Below are 22,535 nucleotides of genomic sequence, written 5' to 3' on the forward strand. Positions count from 1 at the left end.
TATTTATGTTTGTTAATAATAATATCACAAGCGCATCTCAAATTTTGTAGAAATAATTCTGAAGAATCAGCTTCTTGTTTTTTCGAAAGATATGAACTAAAAGTAAACAGTATACATCCCCATCGCAACAAACGCAACATTTTTTATATGAATTTTTTTATATTAACTAATTATTATTATCGAGTTGTATAGCATATCCATACGTAAAAAAATATTTCCTGTTTAAAGTATGTACATTTTGAAAAAGGATCCAAAAAGTTATAAAAATTTTCCAAATTTGCATTCCATCAAACCGAAATAAGATTTATTTTTGTTTATTTTAAAACATTTGAAAAATAGAACAGAATAACAGCATTTAGATACGTTTTTGGTACCTACCTACTCGCGATTTATTATATATTTCTATTAGAAAAACATAACGAGGAGATTATCACATATTTTTTCTGTTTTTTCCTTAATTTTGGGAAAATACGTAAAATAATTGATCTAAATATCTATTCTTTTTTTAATTATTGTAGTCAATTAACATAATTAATTAGCTGGGATTATATAACATACTACATATATTTTTCTAACCGTTCAAGGACTCGACATAACAAGTAGATGCACAATTGTTTACTGTAAATAAGTGCATGAATATTATTATTGGTTAAACAAAAATTTATTTTATGATGCAATTAGTTCCTTTTTATTATTTTTCATGAGATAATAATGTGGCACTTACGCCTACATAAAATTTGATAATTATGTTCTAATAATACAATGAAAGTGGAGAACAACAAATAAACAAATAATCAATCCATGCATCGCTTGACATCCTGTTTAATGATGCGTAAAAACATTCATTAATTATTATTGATAATTGCTGACTAATAATTTTGAAATTATTCTGTGCAATCACAGACGAAACGTTGGCATTTTCCAATAAACCATAAACGTTTGAAAAAAAAAAATATATTTTACAATGTGGTAAATTATTCATTAAATCTATTTGCATATCTAATATTATCAAAATATTTTTTTTCATAACTTTCAGAATGTTTAACACTGTAATTTATTATTAATTATAAAAATAATCTCAAAATAAACACGAGATAGCTTGTTATGATGCATAAAAACACACAATTTTCAGACAAATTAAAATTTGAAACTAATTTATTAAATCATCATTGACTGTTACGAATCAATCAATTCTGAGCGCTCTATTTTATATGCTACTGAAATCTTCCCACTTATTTTCTAAATTTAATTAGTTATGGTTTCCGACAATGCATTGGAAAGTTTTTGTTGATTTAAAATTTTCCCATAACACCTTCACATGTACTGTAGAATTAATTGCACATGTAACGCCAAACGACCCACCTACTAAAATTGTAAATAATAATGTTCGTACGAATGTATCGCAATAATTTTTTACGAACAAAAAGAATAAAATGTCATACAAGCAAAAATATTAGAGATTTACAATATTGTATGAAAATATTGTACCTACATTTATTTTATTGTATTTTCTTCAAGTAATGCAGTATCATTATTTTTTACCCACCCTGTACGTTCACATATTTTGTGAGCGGATACTGCTCGAATAGTATGTTTAACAGTGTACAATATTGGCGATATTGGCTCTAGAAGGTATGCAACACATCGTACATAAAACATAGCTGTTATGAATAATAATACGATGATTTTACAAGGAATTTACTGGTTATTGGCCCTAGAGCGCATGCAACCCATCGTACTTGTAACACATACTTGCAATGAATAAATACAACGATTTTGCAGCTTTTTAACTAACAAAATCATAATAATCTGGTTTTATATTATTATGTATCAATGTGCAAGATAGTAACATAGTTTTTTCTGAACCAATTTTGATGCGGTTTTCAGCATAATTTAAGAGATTTAACGCTGTTTTACACTAATAAGAAATAGATAATCTCAACTAACAAAACCTGACTAAAAAGTTTACTTCAGGTTTATTTTTGCTAAAAATGGATTCAGTAAGGGATAATTTTATAATAGATACTTGAAGGTATAATAGCAGGACATTTATTATTAGTTAGATCACTATTAACGCAAATAGACAAGAATGTTATCTCACGTTGGGGGGAAAGGGTTTAAAATCCCAGTAGTAAAATGCACGTAATTTTACAACTTTTTCTAATTATTTATTTTTTTTTTAAGGGTTAAACGCTTGTGAGCATCAATCGTTCCTATTTCTTCGCAATGAACTTCCAATTCGTTTGGCGAACATTATGAAAGAAATTTCATTACTGCCTGAAAAACTGTTACAAATGCCGTCCGTTGTAGCCGTCAACGAATGGTACAAGATGAGTTTTCAAGATATATTGGAATTCGAAAAGCAGGAAGCTGACAGCAAAACTTTGTATCACTTTTGTGACACATTGGTGAAAATTAGAAATAGGCATTCGGACGTAGTAGAGACGATGGCACAGGGAGTTATAGAATTAAAAACATCGCATGATATTGATTATCAAACCGAACACAGTATTCAGTACTTTTTGGATAGGTTTTACATGTCTAGGATATCTATCCGAATGTTGATAAATCAACACAGTAAGTGTTCACTTTTTTACGAAAAATTTCCCTTGATGGTTCCAAACACCAAGCAAGAAAATTTTGCTTCCCATATAACTTATGAAACGATAGGAATTTTATTCACTTGAATTTAAAAGTTGATGAACATTTAAGTTAAATTGAAATTTTTTTTTCAGCCTTGTTATTTGGGGGGCAACTAGAAAGTGCACCAGGTCCGAATAAAAGCAAATACATCGGTTGTTTTGATCCTAACTGTGATATTATTGAAGTTATAAAAGACGCTTATGAAAACGCCAGGTTCCTTTGCGATCAGTACTATCTTGCATCACCTGAACTTATAATAAGACAATTTATACATAACGGTACGAAAAAGAATCTTGAAGTTCTTTGCAGCAGAGTGGAGTTTTTTTTTTTTAATAATTGATTATTAATACCCAATTTCAATTTGTTTTTTAGATATACCACACGAAACAAAAATTACAATGGTTTATGTCCCGTCACATCTTTATCACATGCTCTTCGAATTATTTAAAAATGCCATGAGGGCAACCATGGAATATCATAACGCTGTGGAAAAGTATCCACCCATTACAGTTATTGTAAGCAAGGGAAAGCAGGACATTTGTTTGAAGGTAAGGAACCATTTAAATTTTATACAGAATTTGCAATGTACAATCAATTAACCATTCACTGTTCTGTTAGATGTGTGACAAAGGAGGCGGTATTCCACGTTCCTCTCATGACCATTTATTTAAATACATGTATTCGACTGCCCCGCAACCTAGCAAATCTGATTCACACACTGTTCCCTTGGCGGGATACGGTTATGGGTTGCCCATTTCGCGATTGTATGCTAGGTACTTCCACGGTGACTTAAACCTTCTTCCATGTGAAGGTTATGGTACTGATGCTATTATATATATGAAGGTAAATACAGTGTCCATTATTGTACCTATTTATTATGTAGTAATAAATCTAAATTCTAAGCAATAAGGCCAATAAACGAAAAAAAATTTCGAAGGTGACTACCGAGATGCCTACATGAAGTAGCTTGTAGGTGGTACCATCTTGTGGGAAAACCTGCGTACTATCGACTATTATACTCGAAACATGTTTAAGGGACATAAAGCAATTTGTCACTTGTTATATTTGCTTGATCAGTCAGATCGTCATTCTTGGTCTTTCTCAATACAGACAATCTTAGTAGTCGCCCTTTGCGATTTTTTTTAATATAATATATTTTTAATGTTGCATATAATTGCAGGCGTTGTCTAACGAAGCTAGTGAATTATTACCCGTGTTCAACAAGTCTGCATCCAAATACTACAGAAATGCATTACCATTAGGCGACTGGTCTAACCATATGACGTCAGTTGGTGACCGTGTCGTTACTGTTAATAACAAAAAGAAACCCTCACAAGAGCACGATGCCAAAAAAGCTGGTGCTATTATTTAGCTTGAAGACGAAGACGAAGAAGACAATACATATTAGTAATAGAATTAAATAATATGGCCAGAAAGTAATAATAATTAAGTGAATAATAATACCAGTGACTACAAAAGAAGACATTTCATATATGACAGAAAATCTTTGGTAATTCCTAAACGATTAAATCTTTAAGGCTTAAAACGTCTACCTATTGTAGAAAAAACTTTTATGCTACATTTGTATATACCTACTAGCAAATTTTGGTACCTAGACTGATAAGTCTTTCATATTTGACTTCTGACGGACTGATTCAGTGTTTCTAAAACAACTACATAGTACATTTACAACAAAACGATTATATTTTAAATACTGTTTTCTAAATGTTATTGTATATAGTGGTAATTTTGCAATACAGAAGCTACATGTACAGTTTAATACAAAAACCGTATTTGTTGCTTTATATGACTCAAAAGATGAGAATTTTGGGAGTCCTAATGATTCAATTTGCATTTAGATTTTGGAAAGGTTATTGTTGGTAGTTGTATTTTTATAGAAAAATGATTTGTGTACCTGTATACCAGTAAGTCACATCACATCACATTTATTAACACTAAAATTTGCTTTATTCTTTTTTGATTTGAAGTTAAACAGAATTATAAAGTAGAATTCTAACAGCATTAAAAACTAATATCAATAAGTGTGATGTGAAGAATGAAATGCGACCAGTGTATACTTATGGCTAATTGTAAAGTTATTCCTTTTCGATATCCCGCGTTCTTTGCTAAGAATTGATCATATTGCTTGCTTATAACAATAACTAGATGGCGTTATCTGGTAGAAAAAGACAAATTAGCTTTTCTTGTGGCAATAAACATGTACATATGAATGTCTTTTCCTAACAGTCACCCTTGTTAGAATAAACTTTTGAAAGTGAGTTTTTCCAACCATATCCTCAATTAAGAATCATATCTCTGAAAATAGTCTATATCCTTTTTTATGCCTTTAAAGAAGTGCATTATTTAATTTCAAAAATTATGTACAAAAAGTTATGTATAGAATTACAATATGTGAGCAAGTAATATTGCGATGGCTGTAGTGTAGTTAATTGTAAGATAGAGTAACTGCTGTAGAAGTGATATTAGTTGTTACTACAAAATGCATTTTTATAATACATTTATTTCTAGATTGACCGACAAAATAAAGTCTAGTTTTAATTCTATTTATTTTTAAACAGTTAACCATATAAAAATTTTCCTTGTAAATTAAGCTATAATCTGTAATAAAGATTGAGGAAAAATATCTTGCAANGGCTGTAGTGTAGTTAATTGTAAGATAGAGTAACTGCTGTAGAAGTGATATTAGTTGTTACTACAAAATGCATTTTTATAATACATTTATTTCTAGATTGACCGACAAAATAAAGTCTAGTTTTAATTCTATTTATTTTTAAACAGTTAACCATATAAAAATTTTCCTTGTAAATTAAGCTATAATCTGTAATAAAGAAATGTATCTTTAATAAAAAACAGTAATTATTGTTTTATAATCAATAAATTATTGTTTGCATTTGTCTAACTTATTATTTAAATTAACCATCTCATAAACGACCTATAAGGTGCCCCATTTTGCTTTAAAACCTTAATGGAATATTAAAAAATGCAATGATACAAATAAAATAAAAATTTACTTAATAAAAAAAGGTATATTTTTTCTTTTTAAGGTAGTAAAAGGCATACATATAAGTATACATGCATATAAAATGGAATGTATCTCATACTTTAAAAAGTTAGTAAGTTATTTATTTATCAAATTGAGGATTTTGGTATACCTTGTACTGAAATTTCACACCATTTTCTTCCTGCTCCTCATTAGGAACTGTTGGATCTCTATAAAGTCCAATTGTAAAAAGTTGTTTGATAAATATAGGTAAAACTTACTTAATTTCCTGCAAACTATTATCTATTTTTGGAAAGAATGTATCACATTCATAAACTTTCTTAATTTCAGTCAAATACAGTCTGTAGAAGTGTTTTGAATCCATTGTTAACTGAGAGAAAATAAATGTTTAAGGCAATGTGATGGAAAAAATTAACAATGGGACAATTTCTGCACAGATATGTGATGCAATGTTAAAGCAATATTTACTCACTTTGTAAATATTGCTGCCACCTATTACCCAAATCTTTTCATATTGGCTTTTAAACAGATCATCTTGGAGCTTTGCTAAAGCTTCATCTAAACTTTTAAAATGAAATGTATCTTTATACAGTTTAAGATTCATGATGTTTCTTGACAGCACAAAATTTATACGATTGGCCAAAGGTTTGTATTTATGAGGAATGCAATCCCATGTTTTACGACCCATTAAGACAACATTTTTCTTAGTAGGATCTTGTGTGGCTGTTGTCATTCTAGTAAAATACTCCATTTCTGTTCTTAAATTATAAATATCCCCTTTAAAGTCTTTGACTTAAAATAAAATGTGGCACTTGAATGAATTCAAGTTTTATGACAGTAACCAACTTATAATTTACAATATTAATGTAATTACCATGACTACTTACTTTAAACGCCAAGGTAAATTATTATTATAACCAATGCCCATATTTTCACATGCAGCTGCTATTAAATTAAATTTCAAACTCATCTTCTTACTTAGTTAGATATTTAAAGACTTCTCAAGACACAGCTCAAGCTTATGAGTATAAAAAGGACAAAATATTTCTACGTTGACAATATTTTTAAGTAAAATATATTAGAACTTAGTACACCAAGAAAAACTATTACTTTCTACATAAAGGAAATTAAAAATTACTCCAAAACCAACCACTACGTTTTAAATAATTTTTAGGTTAGAAAAAGGAAGAGGTTAGGAGATACAACAGCAATAATAAGCAGTGGCGTATCCAAAAGGTTTTGTTACATAAAGCTAGGTCCTATTAATGTATCGAAATGATGCTAATTTCGAATAAAAAGTTTTATTATTATTTACACGAATAAAATCATGATAAATCAATCAGTGTTAAATAAAGAGTATTAACACTAATTTTATAAAATAAAGATAAAATACATGTGAAAAACTGACTATGTAAACGTAAGGGATGATAATGGGGGAAGAAGTCTTAGCACAAAATTTTGATTAACAGCAACTTTAATTATTTTAAACAACTAACTATTTACTTATTATTTGCAAATTAGTCCAAAAATGTAAAGGAGGCAACCAATTTAACAGCTAATCTGTTCAAGTGTAGGTATACTTTTAAATTTACTGCTAGGACGTGAAACTTTTGAAAAAGTCAAACATGTAAAACAAAATTATCGTCACACAATTACAACTTAATGTTTTTCATGGACATTAAATGATATACGCCTTATTAAATGCGATGCGGTTTAAAACCCACTGTATAGTAAGATGCGTTTTTATTGATCAATGTACATTTATAGTCAAACCATCACGAATTCTGTATTCTCTCTTTCTAATAATCGATATTAACAAACTACACTGTGTTAATGTGTCAAATGCTTTTTCATTTTATTAGTTTGTAAAGAGCTATTTCCAGGTGAGTCAATGATTACTTACTTAGCTACCGAATGACTATTAGAATATTGGGGTGCGATCAAAGGGAAATCACTTACAATAACTGCTTACCCTCGTTTCCACTTGAGAGTTAATCGAACAAGTGGTGTGAATCTTGCTAAGCATGTAATATATTTTATTTGCATTTATTTTCAAATAGTAATAAAGTCCGCAAAAATTTTAATTTCTTTCGTAAAATCAAATCGATACTGCCTATAACAACAGCTACTAAGTATTAATTCACAGAATTAAGTAAAAACAAGAAGAAACATTAATTTGCTTCGTTAGAACAATTGTTCAAAACTTTGAAAAAAATCTAACTTATGTATTAAATAAATCTGTATGTATTAAATATTTTGTTTTTCTGATTCGTGTGTGGATATTTTATTAAAGAAGGTGACCGTGTCGTTACTGTTAATAACAAAAAGAAACCCTCACAAGAGCACGATGCCAAAAAAGCTGGTGCTATTATTTAGCTTGAAGACGAAGACGAAGAAGACAATACATATTAGTAATAGAATTAAATAATATGGCCAGAAAGTAATAATAATTAAGTGAATAATAATACCAGTGACTACAAAAGAAGACATTTCATATATGACAGAAAATCTTTGGTAATTCCTAAACGATTAAATCTTTAAGGCTTAAAACGTCTACCTATTGTAGAAANTAGACTACTGGATTGTTGTTAAACCAAAAAAAATTTAAAACCATTTTAAGTCTTATCAAAATAAAAGTTGGACTAGTTAACTAAAAAAGTTTAAATTTTATCTTATTTATTTACGTAGATACTGTTGCTAATTTCTTGCACATGAATTCAAAACCACTTTTTTATAAAATTACTAATGCCTTGGATGTTCTATTGATTAGATAAGGATCATTTATTTTTCCACACACAACTACGTGAAAATCTATGTTTACATAATAGTTCTTATCTTATCCGAATAAGCAATTAATGCAATCATTACCAATAGGGCCCTGCAACTCTATTTCAAAAGTTCTACCGTTTGCTTAACCGATGCATTCATGAAAATACAGTATTCGAAACAAATAGATAATACTTTTTTGCTTCCTTCATTATATTGTGTCAAAATATAGATTATTATTAGCTACAACATCCTTGTGAGTATATTTATTGTATTTATGTACGTTATCTGTTAGTGGTCTGTTTGAGATTTGTAGGAGCTAGTAAGTATTGTTCGTATTTTTTTTTACTATTTTTATTAGGGTTTGAAATTTGCACCAGAAATGTACTATCTTTTAAAATGTATAATTAATGCATCATTTATTCTAAATTAATACGAGAAACAAAAGTTACATTACTCTTACTATAGTAAATTAATGAACCATTGTAATCTTTTGTTTTGGTTCGGCTCATTTTCGATTAGTTGTTAGTTATTGACAAACACATTTTAGATAACGCATTCAGAAAAAGTCTTCTTTATTTCTTCGTTTCGTTAGATACCATTAACCGTAATTTCACGTTAATTGTCAATTGTTTTAGATGTACGCCCGAAAAACAGAAAGAAAAGTTGCAATTATTTTTTTAATAAATGAAATAAATAATGTGTGAAGAATCCGCATGCTTAGTTCCACAACTGGATCAATCACCGAATGGAGCCCCTGCACCCAGACGTAAGACTCATTTAATTACTTTTTTTAAACAAAGTGAATTTTTTAAAAAAGAAAGATAGTTAAAAATGTGTCCCTATACAGCATATCATAGAATACTAGATTTTATTAGCGGCTTCACTCGCGTTAATGTCCTAAATACCTGTCAAAGATCACTAATTTTTTCTATCCCTTAGGAACTATATCTTTTTTCTGTATAAAAGGTACCTTAGGTTCTTTTCTGTACCCCTGACAATGTGTCTACAAAATTTCATGATAGGGTTTTACCCGCGGCTTCGCTCTAGTTGATGTTTAAATACCTGTCAGAGACCATCGACGACCACATAAAACTAATTTTTTTGTATCCCTTGTATTGGGGATTTTTTTAAATTTGATGATGTTGAGTAATTAATTAAAGCGTGAGATCATAACAAACAAATTCATATTCATATTCCTGGGTTCGGATCCCGGCGAGGGTGTGACGACAGCAACAAATTTTTCTTCATTAACTCGAGATAATTTACAGTTGGTATAAATGGAAAATGAATTTTCATATTAAAATTTGATAAATTCATATTTGCATTTACACTAGTTAAGATAAATTTACTTAAAATTTATTTATAAATATCACTCCTCAATTTAAATAATCTTTAGACTAAAATCTTTCGATAGACCGTTTGAAAAGGATATTTTTTGATAAAAAGACCGTAACAGTATTTAGCAGTTTTGAAACTCCTTTAAAGTCTTTGACTTAAAATAAAATGTGGCACTTGAATGAATTCAAGTTTTATGACAGTAACCAACTTATAATTTACAATATTAATGTAATTACCATGACTACTTACTTTAAACGCCAAGGTAAATTATTATTATAACCAATGCCCATATTTTCACNTAAAAAGACCGTAACAGTATTTAGCAGTTTTGAAACTGCTTTTTTCTGTTAAAAAAATAAATATTTCAATACATACTTAACAGTTATATTTGAAAATATCTTTAATTTCGTGATTTTTAAGTGTCATCAGGCAGTGGGGGCGGGGTGTGTGCTGCTGGTGAAGCATTGGTTGGATTTCATGAAGACGCAATATCCCAAGCCGCCGTTGGAAGAGCACAGTTTCTTCTAAGTGTGGTACTGGGTTTAGCAATTGCGGCTGATTGTTCGGAATTATCAATTTTGGGGTTTATTTTACCTGCAGCGGAACTTCAGTTGTGCGTAGACGATCACCGAAAAGGATGGCTAGGTGACACTACATACTTTTACTTAATCATAATATTTGGAAATACGATGTCATCCTATTTTTCAAAATGTGACTCTTTTGAACTTCTGTATCAGTTTCATTATTTTTCATAATTTAAATTTTTGTTCCATGGTTCAACGAAGTCATTAATCTGACTTTGTTTTTTTTTATTCAAGTGTCCATAACTTTGCTCGCTTTAGCAGCGGGCTCCTTAGCCTGGGGTATTCTGGGGGATCATATAGGTCGCAGGAGATCCCTGGTTAGTGCTTTATCAGTGACTGCGGTATTTTCAGCCATGGCCGTAGTTATGCCAACCTACGGAACCTTCATGACCGCTAGGTATTAATTTCCGAAAATGCATCACACATCATGTAATCGTTTTTGGGCTCATCCCTCTAGGTTTTGTTCCGGTTTGGGTGTTGCAGGCGCCATACCATTATCTTTTAGTTATTTAGCAGAAACGTGTCCCAGAGCCACCCGAACCCGATATAATGGTCTTCTTCACGCTTTCTGGCCTCTGGGAGCCCTTTTGACTTCCACCATGGCCCACCTGACACTACCCACTGATGGCGCGGACGTGGTCGAAGACAATCGGGAGCACTGGAGCTCTTGGCACAAGTTTCTCCTTCTCAACATACTTCCCACGATCACCTGCATCGTGGGCTTGATATGGGCTTCAGAATCTCCAAGGTGCCTAGCCAAAGATAAGTTCTGCTTCATCATACGTTTGTCGAAATTGATTCTAGGTATCTTCTCGAAGCTTGCAGAGAAGTCGAAGCATTGGCTGTGTATCAAAGACTGCATCGTTTAAACAAGGCAAGGACGCAATATGGATTAACAGAATTGGAGTTGCCCGGGAGGAGTGCTTACAGGGACAAGCCTGTCAGTAATTCAAGGAACGTCCTCAATCAGGGTTTAGAATCAGTAAGGCATATTTATGATTGTACCGAATAGAAGAGCAAACTGTTTATTTTTGTACTTAGCTAAAAGATGCTTTCCGACGTTTGGCGTCGCCTTCTCATTTCCGTACGACAATTCTTCTGATAGCGTTGCACTTCCTTTTGGGATTTATTTACACGGGCGTATCTGTATTTTCCTCGTCGTGGTTGAAGGAACTAAACGAATCCAAATACAACGCGAACAAACATTATTATCACAATAACAGTTTCATTGGATACATATTTAATGCCACGCTGGAAAATGTTCAGTACAAATACAGCGTTTTCAAGAATGTTACGTTTTCGCACCTCGACTTCAATCACGTCGACTTTATCAGCTGTATCTTCGAAGAAACGGAATTTTCGAATGTCAAAACGTCCATTACGTATTTTCAAAATTCGACTTTCAAGGATTGCAGGTAAACTCTAACTGACTGAACAATAAAATAATTCGAAGTGGTCTGTATTCTGTCGAAACTGCCAGACGAGGATCGCGATTTGGATCTTTTTTGGATCTCATCAGCGCGTCGCAGGCAGCTCCGACAGAACACAGACCAACTTTTACCTGCTGTCTTAACAGTGCGTTTTAGAAAATTCTACAAATGGCGCAGTAAACGCCATCTGTAGCACGACGATGGAGCATACGTAATCCTAAAATGTAGCACCGTACTACAGAAGGCGTTTACTGCGCCATTTGTAGAATTGACTGAACAATGTTCCTTTAGCGTCCCATAACGTTTCAATTCCAGATTTATCGATACAGATCTAACGAAAGGACAGTTTATCAACTGTAACATGATCAACAACACGTTCCTATCGTTAATAGCAGATTGCAAAGTCGATTTCGATTACAACATCTATTTGGACGATCTGTACCATGAGACTATGGCATGGGCTGGTCCAATGTTACCAGCACTTGTAATAATGGGGTTCGTTCTTGAGGTTTCCACGAGACCGCCGATTCTGGTCGTCTTGCTGATCCTCGTAAGTTTGAGTGGTATTGGAATCTTTTTTATGGCCGATTTCATGTCTGTGGTTGCTGTTGAATCCGTTGTCAAGGTTTTGTTAATGTGCGCCGTGAATGTTATCACAATGGTTGTTGTGGAGGGCTACCCTTGTTACCTGAGGTAAGGCGATTTTCATCTGCATGTATTGTTTTCGTTATTAAAACGACTTCACATTCAAAACGAAATAAATACAAGATTTCAATGGTAATATAATATTTTATTAAATATTAATGTGAAAATTCATTATAATTTTTTTCCCACTATAAACTACCTTAGGTTAATGAGGAAAAATTGTTGCTGTTATCACACCCTCGCCGGGAATCGAACCCGGGACCTTTGGCTTTAAGCACCTCTTATAGCTTAGTGGTTGGAGCATTGGTGCGTAAAGCCAAAGGTCCCGGGTTCGATTCCCGGCGAGGGTGTGATAACAGCAACAATTTTTCCCTCATTAACCTGAGGTAGTTTATAGTGGGAAAAAATTAAAATGAATTTTCACATTGATATTTGATATTAACCCCTATTAAATGTCAAAGTGTTTCATATATATAGTATTAATATTTTATTATCGTTATAAACGAATAATAGTAAGTAAGATGGAACCATTTTTAGTTTCCTTTGAAAGAAGCTTCATAAGCTTGCCCAACTAAGTTACAATATAACAATTTCTGCATTTCAGATGTACTGCGCATGGTATAATGCGCAGCATATTCCATATAGCGTCCTTATGTGCCATTCCCATCTATAACATGTTAGTACACACGATATTGCTGTTCCCCGCTGTCATAACAATAGCGGTGGCATTTTTCGCAGCAATTTTGTCCATTAAAGTTCAAGACAACAGCAAAGTGCTGTTGTAATCGTCTTTTCCTAAAGCCTTTGTCAATTGTCGCCATTTACAATCGTTGTAAATGTTACCATTTTAGTATACCCATATACTACGATAAATATTTTATTGAATTAACAATCACTAGTCCCCTAAGGAAGAGCTTATCAAGAATATCTTAAAGTATTGATACGAAAATAACTAAACATTTGACACGTAGCGAAAATCGTGTAGGGTGCAAAAATACCTACTACAAATGTGATCCAAAATTATCTATATGTATCTTGTAAATTATTATTAATACTATCCTTAATACAAGAGTTTCAAAAATGGTGATTTTGTATCTTATCGCCTTCGTATATAAGAATATCAATTTTTAATTATGCTACAAAAAAAATTTTTTAAAGCAAAGAAGAATATTGTCTAAAAATCAGAATATTTGTTAAATATTGTCTAAAAATCAGAATCTTTTAGTAACTCTTGTCCTTTGAATAGTTAACTTTACAAAAGAAATCACTAGATGCTGTTAGCTAAAATTTAAAAAATTAGAAAAGAAAAATAAAAAAAAATTAAGTCATACTGATGGAAATCTATTGAAGCCTTCCAGAATTACATGTTCTGTTAATTATTTTTCTTTATTATAATATGTATAAGTACTTATTTTAATTACGTAATTTTATTTAATGCATCTGTGATACTTTTTTCGTTTTATTGAGTTAACTTTCGAATGCCCATTATTTGTAATCGATGTCAATAAATGGCATATCAAATATATGTAGCATCCAATGAAGAATGTAAAACAGAACACTCAGTAAGTAGTTTCCAAAACAGTCCACTTTCATTCCCAAAAACTGCCTATGTACTAAATATACCAATCACCGATTAGAAATACTTATCTAATTATTATTTATACCAATCTTCTGTGTTAATTATGTTTTGTATGAAATAAAGTTTTATTTGAAATTTTGTTTTATTTGTCAACTTCGAACGAAATAATTTTTTTTATTGTGAATAAAATTTTAAATCTTTTAAAACAAACAGTTCTAGTGAAAACTAGATATATGATATGATATATATTTTAATTCAAAATGTAAGTAAAAAAAGGGTACCACAATCTTGCGTACCTATTCTTATAATTTACTATAAAACCACACTAGTATACTAGAAACACCCTGTATAAACGAATGTAACTGCGCCACCAGTCGATTATTTCCTGAAACTCTCCATGAGTCACAAGTTTTCTAGACCGTTTTCCACATACATCGATTTCTATAGATTTCCACAGCCAAAGATGGCATCTCATGCATCTATATCACAGTATAACTATCTATTTCACATACTTATCAACATCAAACGATAATAAATCGATCAAGACCAAAGCAAAGCTCTTTTTGAGGTGTAACAGTCAGCTTACGAAAATTCTCGACCAATTACTTGAAAAATTTGGAAAATTAAACCGAAATTCAAGTCATTCGGCCTATGATATCAGTAGAACACTTGATAAAATAAACAAAATCAAGCCAAAGGTTCATCTAAAGTCAACACATCAAAAATAGCATTGTTTTTTGATCGATTTTGATGCAATATACTTAATCAGAAACCAATGAGTCAAACGACTCTTTAAAATGCTTCAACTTCAGCTTTCGTTATAAAAACCCTTTATATCATTAGTTTTTTACCTAAGCATTAAAAAAAAGTAAGAATCTGTCGAATAAATGGATATTCAAAGTATTAATATTAATATAAAGTCAACACATCAAAAATAGCATTGTTTTTTGATCGATTTTGATGCAATATACTTAATCAGAAACCAATGAGTCAAACGACTCTTTAAAACTGCTTCAACTTGAGCTTTCGTTATAAAAATCCTTTTTATCATTACTTTTTTACCTAAGCATTAAAAAAAGTAAGAATTTGTCGAATAAATAGATACTCAAAGTATTAATTTTGATTACGGATCTAGAAGCAGGCTTAATTTTCTTAAGACTAACTAAATTGATTAGCACAAATCTTCTGGTACGGTACAGGTATACACGGACGACCCTGATTGACTATTATTAATATCATAAGGGAATAAGTTCTGAGCCGTCATTAGCCAGCCCAAAGCAATTTTCAATGCCGCTCTCAGGAGGCATGTAAACGCTACATAATTGTTTAATTATTGAATATAATCTCGCTACCCTTACACCGTAGAATTAGGGCGTGTTGGCAAGTCGTCACTATCGCCCGCTCCTACCCACCGAACAACTCCCGACTCTTATGCTTATTAAAGATTCAACAGAAATATAGCGTCGCAAAATTCCCGCTTAAAAAGAAAGGATTACTTTTTTATTTATTTTTTTAATAGCTAAACTGATTCCTCCTAACGAATAGCAATTTTCTAAAAAGTGAATCTAAAAAATCTTTTGGTAGTTCAACGGTTCAAAGTGTGTCCAAAAGTGCATTATGATTGCTTAGACATGCTTTTGACATTTTGTAATTTTAATATAGGTATTCGAGTTGGAACTAAACAATTGCAAAGAAGTGAGTGGATTTAAATGCCTACATTCGGCTGTATAGTTGGTTGCATGTACATACATTCTGATGACATAAATAAATTGGCCAATGTCGCCACCGAGGCTAAGGCCGGTGCTGGGTGGCAGACACACGTGCCTAATATCAAATCAAAGATAACAGCATTCTATGTTCAATAAAAGAGGGTGCGGCACGATTGGTCGCACAACTCACACGTAGATGACTAAAACGCGGAACGTATTAAGACTACAACTAGATATTTTCGTGAAATCTTTTGCAAAAGCCCTTTCAAACTGAAAAAAACAGAAAGAAAGAAGCAACTAGTACTAGTACTACAACATCCAAATATAAAATCTATAAAGCCATTGGATAAACAGGGTTTTTCTGAAATAAGTAACAACGAGGTGATAGGGCACTATAAAACAAGAAAATCAATTAAATGTTTGGTGGTCCGAAAGTCCACTGTTTTCGAGAAAAAGGCATTTGAAAGGTCTGTCCGGACCTGGTAGGATCACGCAGGGAAATACGACACTGCAACGCCGCATTCAATTAGCACCATTTGTGTTGTATTTCTCTTGTATTTTTTCATACGTGTTTATTATTTTTTAGATTAGATTAAGTGCAATTAACGACGTATATTTTACAGCCAATCTAGAGTAATTCTTTGTTCTTTTATGTATCTACTTAGTTGTTATCGCACTTTCTCTGCCCGTTGTCAATTCACGCTCAGGGCCGGCTTCGGATTGCATCTTCACCTGATTTTCTTAGAATTTTTTTATCCCTTATCTAGTGTGTCCCTCCACAGCTTGCTACTTATTTCAAAAACACCCTGTATAACCGTTTGATGAAGGGCCTCTTAAACGTTGTGTGAAGTTGTATAGTCGAAAGAGAAAAAAAATAATTCCATTCGTCCAAATAAAAATCCAATTAAGTTCCACTGCTGGCTGTACACAAACATCCCGTTTATCTCGTATAAATATAGGCCGATGTTTCTACAAAAAAATTAAACACACAAACTCACCCCCACGGTGCACAATGGCTACCGCTACACGTAAATTAAACTTACAACAATCATTTGTTGTAATAAAGAAATAGAAACCAAATCAAAATAATTTTTGTGTACTTTCTAAGTACAATAAAATTTTGTAACTAAACATTGTTTTTAAGTTTGTATTACATTGTTAAAGTAAATATTTAAGAATGTAAAATAATGTGGTGCCAAAGGGAGACACCATTTTTATTTATAAATGATAAGATAGATGGATATGTATACAACTAAAAATTAAAATGAGTTGTGAATCGGGGTGAATTGGTATGTTGCCACGAAAAGAACAGAACCTCCCTCTATATAAAGTCGATAAAAATCTCATCCTTTTTGCAGGACTATTAAGTTCCCCTTCTGTTTTGACTGCCACCGAATCGGCTTATAATTTGTCAAATAAAAAACATCATCAATCCAAACACAAGCGCATCACAAAACCCCTTATACTATTATCAACGAGAATCAATTTAGATCTGAGTTAAGCTCAATGACAATCTTCATACAGCTACAAACTAATTGTTTTGTCCAAAGTGTGCAACAGCTACGGAATTCTTAAAAATAATAGAACGGCGTTAACAAAAATATTAACTGAATATGTTCTGTATTATTTTTGTAAAACTTCTCACATTTGTATATTGCATACTTTACAATCAGTTCTCATTCAAATTTTCCAAGTTGTGAAAGGTATAAAACCAGATATCTCAAATAGTTCCGAAGGTATGAGTTCATACCATAAACTGAACAAATCCAAAAGTCGTCTACGCAAATAAAAGTCAGAGCCCCACTTTACACACACACACACACAACACACACAACAGACACACACGCAACACACACAACACACACACACGCAACACACACAACACACACACACACACACACACGAGCAACACACACAACGCACACACACCAATTTTGTTAATAAAGCTGCTATTATCTATCTATCTATAAGTACCATATTGATAAATTATTAATGATAAAAGGCCCTGGAGATCGTTGAATTTATCTCTATATCTCCACATTAACAAAACTTTATGGTCATAGTCACAATGAATTTTAATTTCTCAATAACAAAAGTGAGTTGATGATCAATACGCTCAAGCGTATTATAATACTCTATTCACAATATTTTCAAGGGTGTACAGTGTACACTAACTAATGGCCCTATGGGGATTTCGCATCAAATTATATTGTAAATCCCTGTTCGCGCCCTGAAAAATAAAACGTGGATGACGATTAGTTTGTGTCGAAGACGAAATTTAAACACCATCACCAGATTTAACGTGCAGATGTGGCCTCTCACTAATAATAGGGGGTGAACTAATTGTAAGAACAATTGACAAATGTTAAAAAAAGATATATACTGTATATTTGTATTAGAAATGCAAATATACTTTTTCGGACCTTCAAATATACACATAATAGTTATAGTAAAAAATTGGAAAACGTAAAAATAAATAAAAATGTATCAATACAATCTTAGTGTTTTCACTACTTGATGTTGATAAAGACATCTTGTTCTGTAGATTCCTTTTTTTGACATTGATTTCGTTAAATTCGCTTATCATTGTCAGACAAACCTCAAATAAAAATGTATTAATACAGTCAGTGTTTTAACTACTTGATGATAAAGACGTCTTGTTCGGTAGATTCCTTTTCTTGACATTGATTTTGTTAAATTCGCTTATCATTGCCAGACAAACTTCAGTATCAGTATTCGTTCTTGGAACATTGTTTTGGTTCTGGCACGTATTTCGCAAACCACCGCATTCCGCAGTTCCAGATTTCGATCTCCCAATATCAAAACTCCTTCTCGAACTGCGCATCGAATTATCGAAAGTATAATAAGGCCAGCACAACCTCTTCAGCAAAAGGAATATGATCGCGGAGGGGTACAGGAAGAAAAATAAAACGTTAATGCAAAATTCACTGGGAGCTGGCACGTTCCTCACTTTTCTCCCTGTCTCAGGATGAACAGGCCACCCGTCTTCGTCGTATACAACAGTTCTTCCTTTCAATGTCCTTTCATAGTAGCAACAAATTTGTTTAGGCTCCATTAAAGCGTCGAAACCCCAAATTCCTATTTCCGTAGAGCAAAAAGAACCAATCAGGGCTTTCGATATCCCCAGGATCAACATGGTCAACATCAGAAATGCCGATAAGTAAAATATCATCGATAAAACATCGTCCAAAACTGTATATTCAACAACGTAGCTGTCTATGGGTAGGGATCCCAGAAAACCCGCCGCATGATAGTGGGACACCGACATTGGAATGCATGCCAATCCTTCAGGAGATCCCATACATGCGCACAAACAATGCCACGTACAAAGACATCTGTCATTCTTTTGGATGCGAATTCTTCTCAAAGCCAAAAGCTCTTTCCTGGAATTCAGCACCTCCACCGAGCAATGGAATCGTTCTGTTGGAATATTGTAATGAACATTCAAGTAGAATATGTGCTGCTTTTGAGGTGGTATCAGGACAAGTTTTGACTGTATTTTATTCAATTCCGAGGGCAAATTTAGAGGACAGTCTCCTAATTTTACTTGGAAATTGTTCGATGTAAGGCCAGTGTTAGTTACTTTAATGGTAATGATCGTTTTCTTGGGATTAGTACACTCAACGTAGACCTCAGTGATAACAGCAGAAGTGCGTCGATTAATGACAGTATTAAAATCAGCTCTCACTTCTAATTCTACGGAACTGTAATGGTTTCCCATGTATCCCAGAGATAAAGACAATTCACCACTTTGGTTTCTTATTGTATCTTTGTAAATATCAGCGTAATGTTTCAGGAAGAAGCAGCCTTTCTTCCCTCTCTTCTCTGCTTCGTGGTCATGCAACCAGAGGTGTCTTGGTTGGTTTGCAAGGCACGAACCTTTTGGAACCGAACATCTGTGTATACAAATTTTGAACTTGAAAAACGCCATCTGTAGTACGATGCTCCATTTTAGGATTACGTATGCTCCAACAAGGTCCATTTAAATATATGGATATCCACTTGCTGAAACGAATCCCTGCGTAGCTAACCTCAACGTGATAGGCACGTTACCATAATCGAATAAAATAATTCGAAGTGGTCTGTATTCTGTCGAAACTGCCAGAGGCGGATCGCGATTTCGATCTTTTTGGATCTCATCAGCGCGTCGATTATGGTAACGTGCCTATCACGTTGAGGTTAGCTACGCCGGGATTCGTTTCAGCAAGTAGATATCCATATATTTAAATGGACCTTGTTGGAGCATACGTAATCCTAAAATGTAGCATCGTACTACAGATGGCGTTCACCGCGCCATTTGTGGTATTTTCTAAAACGCGCTGTTAAGACAGCAGGTTAAAGTTGGTCTGCGTTCTGTCGGAGCTGCCTGCGTCGCGCTGATGAGATCCAAAAAGACAGAATACAGACCACTTCGAATTATTTTATTAAATGTCATAATGAATTTGGGCTCCGACTTTATGTAATTGATAAACGAATTGTTGTATCATAACGTCACCTGTTCGGCTGCTTAAAAAAAGCTTCGAATCCGACGCCAGCTACGTTACACCGATCGCCGCTAATTGATATCTGACTGGGATGAACAATTAAGTACTCCCCAGGACCATTAGCAACTTCCGGATGTTTCTTCGCGTCCTTCTTTCTAACACCTTCTGGAACCAACAGCCGTACCATTTTATAATTTAAAGAAAAGTACTTCGGATTTGGTTCAAAGTTGTCCATCACGTTGTAGTCGGCAGCCACTACATTATGAAAATTTTGTATATTGTTTAGTTTGTGACTTCCGAGGTATATTGGTATTCCTTGTGTCAAGTCATGCCACTCCGTTTTTCCTTCGACGTCTTCTTCTTTTTCAAAGACCTGTAGTGGGTATTCAAAAGGGTTAAATTTCACTTTTAAATGTTCATAGCGTACTTGAATCCGAATTTTGTGCTCGACCCCCGGCTCGCCGAGCTCATACACTGTATACCACAAATCTGAAAACTTCAGGCAATGAGTGCTGTCGTGGTAAGATTCGGGATTTGCAAAAGGAGGCACGAACCGGTCACCACAGTCTTGTCCGCCTCTTACTTGTATCCCGCCTGCGGTTTGCCTTTTTTCCCGATTCTCCCGTTTGCGATAATTTTCAAGAAAGGCTTCTAAATTTTTTATTTTGTCATCCAAATCTTCGTCATCGCTCATCCCACCATCAGGTCGCAAAGCGTTCATGACGACATCCTCTATTTCTTGATCTGGTAGAAAAGTTGATAGTTCGTCTCTGTCGGTGGTGGAAAATATTTCTTTATTATTGTTCCAAACTGATCTGTCGTATTTTCTATTCATTTTTATTGGCGCAAACCTTTCAGAAATAACACTTCCTTGGGGGGATTGTTTCTGGACGTTGTGCTGTGCTTTGGTACAGTTCTGGCGATTTTTGTGGATTTTAAAGGGATGTTTTGTAAATGATGAGGACGTCTCCCACCCTTTCATATGTCTGGGGCACTCTACTCCGTCCAAAAGGTAAGCAGGATCACTATACACAATCAGTGGAGTTGCTGTTTTGCCTCCCGTTCCCTTTTGCCACATCTCGTTCTTTTGGCGATCGCAAGAGCAGCAAAATCCTTTGCTGTAGGGCACAATTCTGCCTCTGTACGTGATCACTCCACACGTGGGATGTTTGGAAGTAACATCGCAACCCTTATATCCATGTTTCCGTTTATTTATTACCTGCTCAGTCGCTTCCGCATTAACTACATGTGAAGAAGACATTGGATATATCTGTCTCATTCGTTCTTGGTTCAATTTGATCACATATGGATTCAGAAGACGCGTTTTACTCTTACTTTTAGGATCGTACACATGATCCACGACAATATATTGACTTTTGTTGGTTAATATTCCTTCGTTTTTTAATCGCATTGTAATTATTACTTTTCTGTTGCATTTAAGTATCTGACTGGAAAGTAAAAGTTCATCCGTTTCAAATCCTTGGAAGTATTTGATATGTTCATTTCGTCCTGATACGGGTTCCTTCATGTTCCTTGTAAGGATACTGTTGTCGGAAGGAATATTGGGACAACGGGTCATTACAGCTCTCATTTCTACTGTGGGAGACGTTTGAGTTGCCCTACAACATCTCATACGTTTCATACAACATTCTCGGTTCCTCAGTTCTTGTTCTAAACGATTGTACATTTCAGGGTTTTCTGGATAAACCGTTTGGCATTTTGGTATTCCATCCAAACAAAAAATAATCGTAATAAGGAAAAACACATCGTGTAGTTTTTTAGAAGGATAAAATGTCATAATGACGTATGTAATTTGATTATTTACAAGACCTTCTAGAGGGGGATGGGGTAAGAAAAAGGGGGAATCCCCATGACGCACTTTTTTGAGTGTCCCAAAAATTCGGAACGTTTTTCTAATGTTTTATCATCAAAATATAAAAATAATATTTTGAAGAAAATATTTCCTGAGTGTAAGGGTTTAAGAGCTTCAATTTTTCTGGACATTTTTTCCAAGAAAAATTTTTTTGGACGTATTTTTTCGGCGGGTTTTTCCGTTTTTACGATGATAAATAAAAATGAATTTAATTAACTTTCTTTTTATAAAAAAACTAAACTGGAGATGTACCTATTGAAAAAATTTCATGTATCCTTGTTTACTTTTATGTAAACACCTTACTTAATAAATTTAAATATTATCTAACATTATCTAAATGAATATATGTAGCTACTGTATATAGATAAAACATTATTTGTTTACATAACATAATGTGTCTAATTAAAATCGATTATGAGTGTGATTCGGCATCTATTT

At 33.2% G+C, this 22,535-nt stretch overlaps 4 protein-coding genes across 9 annotated transcripts in view; 2 read left to right on the plus strand and 2 right to left on the minus strand.

The window, feature by feature from the left end:
- Positions 1-8,115, plus strand: part of LOC108741385 (pyruvate dehydrogenase (acetyl-transferring) kinase, mitochondrial) — a 13,765-nt gene extending 5,650 nt beyond the window's left edge. The window contains exons 2-7 of the mRNA XM_018476191.2: positions 2,185-2,577; positions 2,736-2,921; positions 3,016-3,191; positions 3,262-3,486; positions 3,824-3,935; positions 7,962-8,115. Coding sequence (XP_018331693.1) covers positions 2,185-2,577; positions 2,736-2,921; positions 3,016-3,191; positions 3,262-3,486; positions 3,824-3,935; positions 7,962-8,041 — 1,172 coding nt within the window. The 3' untranslated portion in view covers positions 8,042-8,115. The remainder of the gene's footprint in view (positions 1-2,184; positions 2,578-2,735; positions 2,922-3,015; positions 3,192-3,261; positions 3,487-3,823; positions 3,936-7,961) is intronic.
- On the minus strand, positions 5,701-10,059 carry LOC108741387 (dihydrofolate reductase). 3 transcript variants are annotated; one of them, XM_025975898.1, is made up of 4 exons: positions 10,022-10,059; positions 6,138-6,423; positions 5,926-6,035; positions 5,701-5,874 (listed from the first exon to the last, which is right to left on the minus strand). In XM_025975898.1, exons 2-4 carry the CDS (start codon positions 6,414-6,416, stop codon positions 5,787-5,789), a joined length of 477 nt encoding a protein of 158 aa, XP_025831683.1. In that variant the 5' UTR covers positions 6,417-6,423; positions 10,022-10,059; the 3' UTR covers positions 5,701-5,786. The 3 variants fall into 3 exon arrangements, with proteins under 3 accessions (XP_025831683.1, XP_018331698.1, XP_018331697.1); XM_018476196.2 differs by lacking the exon at positions 10,022-10,059 and adding an exon at positions 9,912-9,967 and having other exon boundaries at positions 6,138-6,442; XM_018476195.2 differs by lacking the exon at positions 10,022-10,059 and adding an exon at positions 6,553-6,846.
- LOC108741383 (synaptic vesicle glycoprotein 2B) lies at positions 7,445-14,145 on the plus strand. 3 transcript variants are annotated; one of them, XM_018476190.2, is made up of 9 exons: positions 7,445-7,548; positions 9,070-9,200; positions 10,193-10,417; positions 10,591-10,753; positions 10,814-11,104; positions 11,161-11,338; positions 11,398-11,771; positions 12,102-12,479; positions 13,036-14,145. In XM_018476190.2, the coding sequence occupies exons 2-9, from the start codon at positions 9,131-9,133 to the stop codon at positions 13,214-13,216; spliced, it is 1,860 nt and encodes a 619-aa protein (XP_018331692.1). In that variant the 5' UTR covers positions 7,445-7,548; positions 9,070-9,130; the 3' UTR covers positions 13,217-14,145. The 3 variants fall into 3 exon arrangements, with proteins under 3 accessions (XP_018331692.1, XP_018331691.1, XP_018331690.1); XM_018476189.2 differs by lacking the exon at positions 7,445-7,548 and adding an exon at positions 8,338-8,753; XM_018476188.2 differs by lacking the exon at positions 7,445-7,548 and adding an exon at positions 8,338-8,687.
- A 3,992-nt stretch (positions 14,146-18,137) lies between these two features.
- On the minus strand, positions 18,138-22,048 carry LOC108741369 (hapless 2). Of its 2 annotated transcripts, XM_018476169.2 has the most exons (3): positions 20,652-22,048; positions 20,236-20,597; positions 18,138-19,636 (listed from the first exon to the last, which is right to left on the minus strand). In XM_018476169.2, the coding sequence occupies exons 1-3, from the start codon at positions 22,020-22,022 to the stop codon at positions 18,352-18,354; spliced, it is 3,018 nt and encodes a 1,005-aa protein (XP_018331671.1). In that variant the 5' UTR covers positions 22,023-22,048; the 3' UTR covers positions 18,138-18,351. The 2 variants fall into 2 exon arrangements, with proteins under 2 accessions (XP_018331671.1, XP_018331670.1); XM_018476168.2 differs by having other exon boundaries at positions 20,236-22,048.
- Between the last annotated feature and the right edge of the window lie 487 nt (positions 22,049-22,535).

The sequence above is a fragment of the Agrilus planipennis genome, unplaced genomic scaffold (assembly GCF_000699045.2).
Source record: "Agrilus planipennis isolate EAB-ADULT unplaced genomic scaffold, Apla_2.0 scaffold270, whole genome shotgun sequence".
NCBI classification, from domain to species: domain Eukaryota; kingdom Metazoa; phylum Arthropoda; class Insecta; order Coleoptera; family Buprestidae; genus Agrilus; species Agrilus planipennis.